At 51.7% G+C, this 11103-nt stretch overlaps 1 protein-coding gene across 1 annotated transcript; it reads right to left on the bottom strand.

Moving 5' to 3' along the window:
- Nucleotides 1–1181: 1181 nt before the first annotated feature.
- Nucleotides 1182–3644, bottom strand: Amigo2 (adhesion molecule with Ig like domain 2). Its single transcript, XM_028859791.2, has one exon. It carries the CDS (start codon nt 3622–3624, stop codon nt 2065–2067), a length of 1560 nt encoding a protein of 519 aa, XP_028715624.1. The 5' UTR covers nt 3625–3644; the 3' UTR covers nt 1182–2064.
- Between the last annotated feature and the right edge of the window lie 7459 nt (nt 3645–11103).

The following is an 11103-nucleotide window of genomic DNA, read 5'->3' as shown; positions in this document are numbered from 1 at the left end:
CTTTGATCTAGCAAGGGGCAAGTCTTTTGCCTTTCCCCTTGGCCTGTTATGAAAAGCCTTTGGAATAAACCTTCAAGACGGGTGGGTGTTGATCCAGGCCCTCCTGAAGCTACCCTGTGTTTCTGTCTTTCTTCTTGTCAGCTAGGTCTCTCTTTCTACCTAATATTTCTTATCTCTCTCTCCTCCTCCTAAAGAACCCTAGAAAAGGTGGGAAGGGTGGGAGCTGGACTCCCAGTCTCCACAATCCTATTCCCTGACCACTTGTTCCTTAACTTCCTGCCGACCAGTCTGCTCTAGAGAATGCCACTCAGCCCCTAGGGAGCTGCCACATGCCCGCTATTACAAACTGTTCCCGGTGAGTCACCACCGTCACAGTCAACCCTCCATCCTCATCTGTCTCTAGAAGAGCCCACTGGTGACCCTTCCCAGTGTTCCCTAGGGAGATGTTCCCTCCTCTGCCTTTGATCACTCTGATTTTATTCCTTCTCCACGCCCACGGGTGTTTAGGGCAACCATTCTGTGGGACCCCTTATCTTCTCCAGGGAGCATGCTGAGCCTGGGTTTTCTTCTGCCCCTGTCAATCAGTCACTGTTTGGCCATACACCACCCATGATTCTCTCCGAGTCTCCTTCACTCAAACCCTTGTGAGCTGTGCTAGTTCATCCTAACCAGTTAGTGCGGTGCCAACCCACCCTAACCCCATCCCTGTATTCCCTCGGTATATGGTACAGGTTTTGAAGGCCAGTGTGACTCTGGGGCTGGCAGGTGGAACTGCCAGGAAACCAGATTCTAATACGGGAAGGAACTTGAAGCATCAGTTGGTCTGAACCCTCCATGTTAGTGCCAGAGAGGTGCATGATTATCTCCTAGCAGATGTGGGGAATCATCAGGTCTCCCAGGTATTCACTAGTCCAAAAACTAGAATTTCAGTGTCTTCCAAACCTGGCTGGAATGTGAGATATCAGAGCAAACTGTGATACAGAGAGGAAAAAAAAATCTGGTTAGAATATATTAAAGCTGTTTTCTCCCTCTTTTTAAAAAAAAAAAAATAAAGTCCCTATTGTAAAAACAAGAATTTTGAAGAGGTGCTGTGTATACCATGGGACGGCGCTTTCCACAAACGGTACGATCGAGTCACAGAAAACATCTGAGAGGGCATCTGTAAATAGGCAACCGAAACATCAAGTCACAGAGCACATGTATTTACACTGATTTCAATGTCTCGAGCACAGCACACATTTGGGCCCACTTGTTGGTTTGTATAACTTAAGGTTTTACAGATACAGAAGCCAAGGGACAAACGAGTCTGCGGTGACGACGAGGAGAAAGGCTTAGAGAGCTGCCCAGACATTTCGGTATCGACGCACAGTCTTGCCAACAAATAATGACACCTCTGATTTCCTTCAGCGAGAGCTTCTGTACCCGGATACAGCGTCAAGAACACGGAGAAGGGAGAGAGCCCAAGCACACCTCCCCCTCCCCATTCCACCAGACGTGGCACAATCCCGTGGATGTTATCAGTTTGTCCATTCTGGTCTGAAATGATGATTTTTTTTTTTTTTTGGCTGAAAAACCTCCAAACTAACATTATGCTTTATCCATAACCGATTCTTCCTGTTACATCTTTTAAAAATGAAAGAAGTGGCTAATGTTTTTCTTAGAGAGATGGGGGGGAGGGAGAAAAGCTCAACTTTGGTTCTAGTAAGTTAGCAGAGTCTATTTAGAGAATGCTGATGCATAGCCTCCTTTTTCCTTTAAGAGAGCCAACTAAAAGGATAATGGCCAGTCAGACTACCTTCAGATCAGCTTTGCAACCATCCACGATACAGAAGGCGAGGACGCTGTCATCCAGAACTTAAAACTCTCAAAACCGACCTCCTCTTTCCCCAGCACAGCGAGCAAGCAGTGTGCCCGGCCTCACTTCCTAGCAACCATCTTAAGACACCATTTGGTTTTATCTCAAAAGACAAAAACAATCTCTGCCCTGCTATTGATTTTTGTGGACCACACGAGGCTACACAGGGAGAGATCAAATCACGACAGCAGACACACACAGGCACACAGCTAAGCGGATGCCACAAAGGGTGTGTCCGAGAACACGGAGTTGACGGAATCTGAGTCAGACTTCACCCTCGTGGACTTTAAGATGCCCTCGGCTATAACGGTCTCACTGGGGAAAAGCTTGACTTTCCCGTTCTGTCCCGCTGCCGTGTCCTTCAGGGGCTCCAAGAACACCACTCTTTTACCTGCCCTCCGTTCATCAGCGGAGGCGTCACCGGAGGGGCCGGGGCTGAGAATGGAGGAATGGGCACTGCTTTGGTTCAGGACATCCTTCTGTCTCTTGGACTTACATTTGCAGGGGCATGGCGTCAGGTACAGATAGAGCAGTACCAGGACGATGCTGGCCACGCAGGCGGCCAGGGTGGTAAAGGCCGTGTTAAATGCTTCATGAGCATGGGATCTGTTTATAGTGAAATTGCTCACATTTATCATGATATCCACAGTTTCATTTAACAGACGCTGCCTATTCATTGCAATACAAGAATAAACTCCGGCATCCTCAAAGCCAGGGCTCTCTATCACCAGACTGCCGTTATAAAACACACGAAAGTTTCCCATGTCTTTATCGGGCTCCAGCAGTCTGTTATCGGGACCGACCCAGATGAAATCAGTATTTCCATTACCCGTCTTGCCGTCACAGTGGACCACCAGCCTTTCCCCCACCTGGGCCTGGTGAATAAAGCCAAGTGCGTGGAAGGAGCTATTGATGACACTCTCGGAACAGTTCAGAAAGCTATCCTGCAGCAGGGACAGCGGATGGGAGTGCCTGGAGTCCGGCCGCAGGCGACAGGTGTAGTCGTTCTTAAAATCCATCACCGAGCTGAAGTGCCTACGATACCAAAAGATCAGCAATGAGTACAAGGAACAGTCACAGACAAACGGATTTCCATGAAGGTAGATGCCTCTCAGCTGTTTTCCCGGCACTAAATTTATATGGTGCATTGGTATGGAAGGGATTCGATTATAAGACACATCTAAAAATGTCAGATCGGCCAGCCTGAACCTCCCGACATACAAATCCATAGGAAACTGTGTGAGGAGGTTCCCACTCAAGTAGAGTTTCTGCAAGTGGGGGAGTCCTCCGAAAGCTGCCGGGTCCAGATAGGAAATGTGGTTGTTGTAAAGTAAGAGGACCTCCAGAACCTTCAGCTCCTGGAACGTGGCGCTCTTCACCGACTTCAGCCTATTGGACGACAAGTCAAGACACTTTAAATTGGGAGTTGTGGAGAAACTGCCCGTGGAGATGCTGGTGATGTTGTTGTGACGGACGATCAGAGTGCTCAGCTTGACAAACGACACGGGGACCCAGTCGGCATCCAGAAGTCCAATTCTGTTATAGCTCAGGTCCAGCCTTTTAATCAGCCTGAAAAGGTTCCCGGGCACCCTGGACAGGTTCTTGTTGGTGCAGCTGACAATGTCGGTGGCGCAGATGCAAGCCGTGGGGCACATTCCTGCGGCGCCGGGGCTCACCATCACCGCGATGACCAGCACACACAGCAGCTCTCTGCAACCCGGTCTGACAGCTCCGGGCAGGGTGGGCAGTGTGTGGAGCCTTAACGACATTATGGTCGCCTCTCAGTCTCTTCCAGTCGCTTCTCACCAGCTCAGCCTCCCACCAATCTGGCAACAACATTTAAAAAGGAAGGAAAGTACAAGTTAACTGCCACTAGTTAACCCCTCAGTTATCCTGTGTTTACTTTCGTCCCAATTAACTTTGGAAATGGCTTTCATTTCCAACAGGGGAAAGAGGAGGGGAAAAAAACAAAACCTGTTAAACACATTTTTTCCTGGCTTCCTCCAACTCAGTAAGAATTCCAGGTACCTTCTCTCAATGCAACCGTCTCACTATCAGAAACTCAGTTTCTAAAAAGGACGCATTCTGCCTTAACTCCCTCCACCGACACAAAAATACACAATCGCATCCCATAAACAATTGAACGGAAATACTTAGCCAGCCGTCGGTCTAGCCGACCACTCACAGCGCTGGGAAGCCGCAGCGGCTCGGGAGAGGCCGCCGACGGCCCGTGCGCTCGGAAGGTCTGCGCGTCGCTCGCTCGGCTCGGGCCCCGCGCGCTCGCACCTTCCCTCCTGCTCCCGGTGGGCGGCAGCCTCTCAACTTTGGCGACTTTGGAGGCGGCGGCGGCGGCGCGGTGTCCCCGAGCTCTCGGCTCGGCTGCAGGTACCGCCCGGGGCTCGGCCGTGCCGGGAGCGGGGGTGGGGTGGGCGGCGGGTGAACCCGGCCCGCCGGTGGCGCTCGCAGGCTGCAGGGCCCGGGCTCCCGCGCCCGCCGCCCGCCTTTTATCCCGCGCGCCCGGGGTCGGGAGCGGGCGGGAGGCGGGTCCCCGCGTCCTCGCTCCTCGGGCGCCGCGGCGGGCGGAGCGGGGGGGGAGGCGCAGCCAATCGCCGAGGCGGCCCCGTGCGGGCTCCGCGCCGCCTCTCGGCCGGGTGGGACCGCAGCGCGGCCTGCGACTCTGCACCCCCAGGCCCCGCGCCCCTCGCCCCGCACCCGCGGGGGAGCCGCCCAGCCCGGTAGGGAGCCGCCCAGTCTGCCCGGGAGCCGCGCACCGGAGCCCGCGCGTGGCGGCCCGCAGGTGGCACCCCACCCCGACCTCCGAGCCCGGCTTAGGGGCTGGGGCGAGCGAGGGGCCTGGCGGGCGCTGTGCACCGGGTGCTTGCTGGGGTCCCCGCCCGGGTTTGGAGGAGGAGGAGGAGGACAGGAGCGAGGGCCGCAGCGCGTTCCCTCCGGCCCCACCGGGGCTTTGCGGGGAGGGAGGGGGGGATGCTAAGGCGCTGCGGGGACGCCCCTCGGTTCCCTGGGAAAGTTCGAGCCCTTTTCCTAACTCGGAGAAGGCGGCCCGAGGCACCGGGCCCAATTTTAGAAGCCAAGGGGCAGGAAAGAAGGCTCAGCAGACCTTCCGGCTGGAGTGCAAAGATAAGGGCATTAGCCTTTAAAAAAAAAATAAATAAACAAACAAAAATCCCGAGTCTTGCTGGCGGCTCCGAGACTAGGATTAATCCGGTAGGGGTGGCTACGCAGAAGGACTTGTCCCCTAGAGGCCATGCTGCCACCAGGCTCCAGTAGACTGAGCTAGCGTGCCGGGAAGGCGTAAGCTGGACAAGGCCATGTGAAAATGAGGCAGAGCTTGAGGCTGGTGAGCTTTTCGATTCAAAATCCATTTTTTGTTTAAGGCTTAAACGATGAGATTTTTGACTGAGCCAAATGATCCATTTGGCCGTTGTACACGGATTAAAAGGAATAAATTACTGTCCCTGCAAAACATGGTAACTGCAGTAGAAGGGGTAGGGAGCCAATGAAAGGCCGACAAAATTAGGGAGACAGTGGGGGGCAGAGCATGTGACCGGTAATACTACTTAAAAACTAAGATGATTACCTCACCCCCTACCCTCCACCCCCCACCCGCCACCCCATTCCAGGCAACCTTAAATTTAGTGAAAATCCCCGAGTGAGTTTTTGGCATGGCTCTGGCGGACCCGTACAAGTGTGCTGTGTTAACCTGTTGGTGGACTGGCTCCGAAATAGCATTGTGTATCCAAGTGTTTTCAAGCGAGAGCAACCTGATGGGTGGTGTTTTCACTTTCACTCAGGGTCGCCTGTAAACCGTCAATACCCAGCCCCAGGGCACTCCAAGAGCGCATGCATGCATGCATGCATTCTTTCTTCCCTTCCCCAGAGACACAGGTGAAGCTTTTCAGTTAGCCCTCACCCCTGGCTTCTCAGAACGCTTGGGTTTGTTTGAGTCCTTCTGGTCAGAGTTGAATAGAGCCTAGAAGTGGAACCAGGTCATCGAAGGCGTAGATGACCCGTATGTGGCAGGGCTTTGCAGGATTTCACTAGCATCCTATTGGAAGGGAACCAGGAAGGCTGTTAGCCCGTGCTTAGCATGATCTAAAAATGGGTGTTTTTAAGAAATGGAGGGCAGAAGTTATGTTAGAGTTGGAGGCAGCTTGCCGAAGTATCGTGCCGTCAGTCTGCAGCATAAGCTACCTGTACCCAAACTCATAGGCATATAAATCTATGTGAGACCCGATCTTTGCCGCCCACCCCCCCCCACCACATATGTCAAAGGCAGGAGAAATATGACGGGTGTGTGTCCTAGCATGAGGATGAGAGAGCTGACTTTAATGACATCGGAAGGCCTTGTTTTGTGGAAGATGACGTTTTTATTTCTCAGCCGTCCTTTTAACCTGTATCTTCTAATGGGTCCCCGTATTAGTCCATTTTCTGTTGCTCTAACAATACCCCAAACAGGGCGCTTCTTCCAAAGGCATGTGATCGAGCTCACAGTTACAGAGACGGGTTGGCCCAGGTCATCCCTCAGTTCTGCCTCTGTGTGGCCCCCCCCTGCCCCCCCCCCCGTGGTCCTCACCCCACATGGTAGACGGAATGGTGACGAGGTGAGAGGGGAAGTGGAACAGTGTGTCCGAGAGGCTCAGGCGCCAGGTCGGTTCTTTTTCTGACACCTTTAGCACCTGTGGTCCCTTGAGACTGGCATGACTCCCTTCCAAGGGTGAGCCTCCAGGAATGAATGGCTTGGCGTGAGGCCCCACCCCCTAAAAGTCCCAGCACCCTAACACTGCCACACATGGTCAGGCTTCTATTGCATGAATTTTGGGTGGCGGCGGAGCGGGGAGGGGGGGGACGACATACTCAAATCATATTCAAACCATAGCACCCTCTCTCTGATGTAAGGACAATTCTGTGAAGGCCACAGTTTTCCCTGTCGTGGCCCCTGTTGTCTGACACTTGGTTGGCATTAGGTAAGATCTGGATGAACTGACTGACGAGGAGCCCATCTAGGAGGTGGCTGGTGGTCTCGGTCTCCCGGTGTCTGAAGGCAGAGGGAGAAATGAAGAGGAGCCTGACGAACATTTGAGTCCTGGATCCAGCCACACCTGAAAGCCACCGAATGTTTTCGTGTCTTAACTAGATTCTCTACCGGCCCCTCTTTGTTTTGCGTGAACGATTCTGCCTTGTGCTTGTATCCCTTGTGGCTGACCTAGTCCTAAGGCACCCGGTGAAGGTATACGCCTGCGCTTACCGGCCAGACTGAGCGGCGTTTGCATACGTTATTTCACTCACCGTTCACCTCCACCCCACAACATGATCTTACCGTCCCATAACCCAGATGATAAATAGCGGTACTCCAAACTGTTTGAAAACGGAATGTGTTGAAACGGTCTTGAGGCACCGCTTGCAGAGTTTAAATTGAACAGAACAGAGAAGTTTCTTCCTCCAGCTTGGAATGAGTACCAAGACAGATGGCTGAGTGCCGTCTCGGGGCTTTAAAATGGGACAGACGGATATTCCTCTGGTCTCGTCCACTCGGTATTGTCTACGGGTGGGTTTTGGCCGTTTGAGGGTGACCCCAGTGGACAGTAGGAAGTGTCTTTGACGCGTGGCTTGATTTTGTGCCGAGATGGGTGTGATGGTGGAGCATCTTCCTGGCTTTGGAAGCCGATCCTGGATGGAAGTGGTGATTGAGAGGTCTGTGGTTTCCAATTTCTCAGGTTATATTAAAAAACTTAAAGAATTAGAGATGAAAGGCAAGAAATTAGTATAGCAGGAGTATATTAGTCAGACTTCCCTGGGGGACCAGAACTGATGCAATGAATATATATCTAAAAGGAGATTCACTGCCATGCCTTGCACCGCTGTCTGGGTAGTTCATCATTGACCGTCTTCACACTGGGGAGGTTGAGAACCTAGTAGCCATGCAGCAGTCTGTGAGGCTGGGACTGAGGTTTAGAGCATCCCCTGTTCCACTCTTGGATGGATTCCTCAGTCCGTGCTGGAAGCCTGAAGAAGCTGCGTTCTGGTATTAGCAGCGGAATAGGAGAGTAGCGGTGGCAACCGCGGAGTAGATGACCTTGCCAGCAGGAGCAAGCACCAGCAGGCAAAAAGCCAGGCAGGCCTTTTGGCCTCCAGACCTCCTTCATCTTAGCCGCTATGAGGAGGTGCTGTCCACATTTAGGCTGTGTCTTCTCATCTCAGAAACCTGATTGAGAAAATCCCTCCCAGGTATTCCCAGACAGCTTGCCCTTTAGTTGAGTACAGATTCAGATAAGTTGACAAGCAAGATTAACTGTCACAACTGGTCATTTTTACTAATAACTAACATTCAGTAGGGCCTTCTCTCCTGTACGAGGGTTTCCCCATCCTTTATTTCCTTTGGATTCTAGCAAGTTTTCTGTGATCCAGTAAAATCCCTCTCTCTCTCCCTCTCTCCTCCTCCCTCCTGTCTCTGTCTCTCATTCTCTCTGTCTCTCTCTCTCATGCGTATGTGTGTGTGTGTGTGTGTGTGTGTGTACACACGTGCACTCGCTAACTCCCGCCCCTGTGGCACTCTGTTCTTTAGAAAGTCTGCTCGGGTAAGCGCACGCCTTTAATCCTAGCACTTGGGAGGCAGAGGCAGGCGGATCTCTGTGAGTTCGAGGCCAGCCTGGGCTACCAAGTGAGTTCCAGGAAAGGCGCAAAGCTACACAGAGAAACCCTGTCTCGAAAAACAAAACAAAACAAAAAAAGAAAGAAAGTCTGCTCATGGAGTCCTCACTACCAGGTAGTACTCATAATAGCGGAACAGGAAAGGGCGTGTCCTTGAGAGCGAGGGTTTTCATATTAGGTGAGAGCACCGGACAGTAGGGGCACCCAGAACTTCACGTGAGTCAGCGGTTGTACTTTGGGTCCTTGTCTCACAAACTGGGGAGAGAAATTCACAGACAAGAAGGGCGTGTGTGTGGAAGGGAGCTTTTTATTATAGAGCTACAGCTTAAAGAGAAGATTAAAGATCTGTTGCAGAAAGCAGAGCTTGGGAGAGGATCCAAGAGAGGGAGAAACCCACTGAACTGTTTGTCTAGGGGCTTTTTATAGGATGGAAGAAACTAAAAGACGGAGATATTTCTGTTCTGATTGGTTCATTCGCTGAGCATGGCGCCGGCCCACACTCTGCGTGTCCCCTGACCCAATGAGGGAGATGGTGGCCACAGGCTGCTCACCTGTCTCAGGGGGAGTGGTCAAGCGTTGAAGCCCCTGTGTCTCTCTGACTTGTTTGTTCACTGTTGACCTTGACTGTTGGATGCTCGCCCTGGCCGCGGTTGCTGGTGGAGACCTTGCCTGTGTGGCTGGCCTTGGACCCTGGTGGGGTCTGCTTGCCGTTACTTTGCTCTCACGCTTACATGATCGGCTTGCAGCTTGGCCTGGTGGGAGCTGACTGCTCTCATGGCTACAGAGATGCAACTGCTGTTTTCCTTGGTTACTTCATACCTAGCTCCCTGTCTTCGGGTGGGCCCTTTCCTGGAGCAGGTGGAAGCCTTTTAGAAATCATTTGTACCCATAGTGAAGCCTGTTATAATTGAAATAGGAATATGTGAACGCAACAGTGCTTTTCACACATTCCTCCAGGGTCTTTGGGAGAGCCGGCTGGTCTGCCACAACTTCCTCTCATCTGGTCAGCTTGCTTCTCTAATACTCTAATTTCCCTTTTCTCCCTAACCTCTATTTCGCCGCTAGGATAGGAGTTTTACTCAAGTGTTGACCTGTAGGAAATACACCGTTTTGCCTACCAACTCCAGAAGTGCATCCACCCTTAGCCTTTCCTGGTTTTGGCTGGCCCCTGCTGGTTTGTGTAAGTTGCCCAACATCTGCAAGAGAGGCAGCTCCCTGCCCCGTGTCCCTCACTATTGGAGATGTATATTCAGGGAAGACTCAGACTCCAGCTCAGATGCTGTATGGATTCCAGGAGGCATGTGTCAACCTACAGCTTGCTTTTCTGGAAGCACCTCTAGTTGACGGGAAATGGTTCAGAGACCACGTCCCTTCCCCAGGGAGAGCCTAGGGTGGACAGCTCTGAAGCAGCATCCACTCACTAGGCTTCATCTTCATTCCACGTTGTTGTTACTAATCAGTGGAGGGAAGAGTCACCGTTTTAAACATTTTAACTGTACAATTTAGCTTATCCCAAATCGTAAGTCCCCTTTTCAGTATGCTTACAGTTATATGCACCGAGCATCACCATCTAAGCCAATACCCATTAAGTAATTATACCTGGTCCTCTCTGTTGTGAAATGTCCCCCAAGGGCTCATATGTTTGAACAGCCGATCCCCTGCTGGGTACAGGCCTGGACATGGGGCTTAGCTGGAGGAAGTGGTTTACTGGAGGCAGACCTGATGCTTTCACAGCTCAGCCTCCTGCCTGCCTGCTGTCTGCTTCCTGTCTGTGTGTCTGTACTATGACCAGACACCTCACACTCCTGCTGTGGTGCCTCCCCAACACGATGGACTGTGCAGCCTTGTACTGTAAGCCAAGGAACCCTCCCTTAAGTTACTTCCTGTGAGGGATTTTTCATAACAGTAAGAAAAGTAGCTGCTACACCCTTCCCAGCCTTTCAAGCATTGTCCTCCTTTCCGTCTCTGGGGACTGCCTGTTCTGGCTAAGTGCATAAATGGGGTGCTGCAGGAGGTAGCCTTCTGTGTATGACGTCACTCATTTACCCTTTTCAAGGTCTGAGTGGCATTAGAACCAGCCTGTTGGAATCCCTGCATAATTGGTTTAGCTCTACTTGAACATAAAAAGGGGAGGGAGGGAGGCAGAGTCCCATTTGTTCAGAGTCTTGAACTCTAAAAAGTATTAGACCACTGTGTGATGACAGAACTCTCCTAGTGCTATGAGGTTGAGGACTCAAAGATCGAGTCTTCAGCAAAGTTCCCATCACTTACCCTAAATCCCAAGGATTGATTAACCAATATGACAAATACTGTTCTTTAAAGGTGCTTCCAACTTCCAAACTTTATCCTGAGTTTTGGGCATCAGTATGACCTCCATTGTTCAAGTTGGGGACATTGACTGGCAAACAGCAGCCCCTGACTAACTGGAACAGGTCCAGGCATAATCTGTCATGTGGGTCAGCGACCATTGTACCGAGCACACAGCCTTCTCAGGCTCTGAAGAAGTTAGTGTCTGTCTCTTGCTTCTTCTGCAAAAGCCACATAAGGATCATCCTTTACAGATGACAGCTTGCTTTATC

Source organism: Peromyscus leucopus, chromosome 20, assembly GCF_004664715.2.
Source record: "Peromyscus leucopus breed LL Stock chromosome 20, UCI_PerLeu_2.1, whole genome shotgun sequence".
NCBI classification, from domain to species: domain Eukaryota; kingdom Metazoa; phylum Chordata; class Mammalia; order Rodentia; family Cricetidae; genus Peromyscus; species Peromyscus leucopus.
The sequence above is the reverse complement of the archived record's forward strand: the minus strand, read 5'-3'. Positions and strand labels throughout refer to the sequence as shown.

Bases quoted from the DNA above. Each gene is read 5' to 3' on its own strand.
- Amigo2 (XM_028859791.2), bottom strand. From the start codon at position 3,624: ATGTCGTTAAGGCTCCACACACTGCCCACCCTGCCCGGAGCTGTCAGA.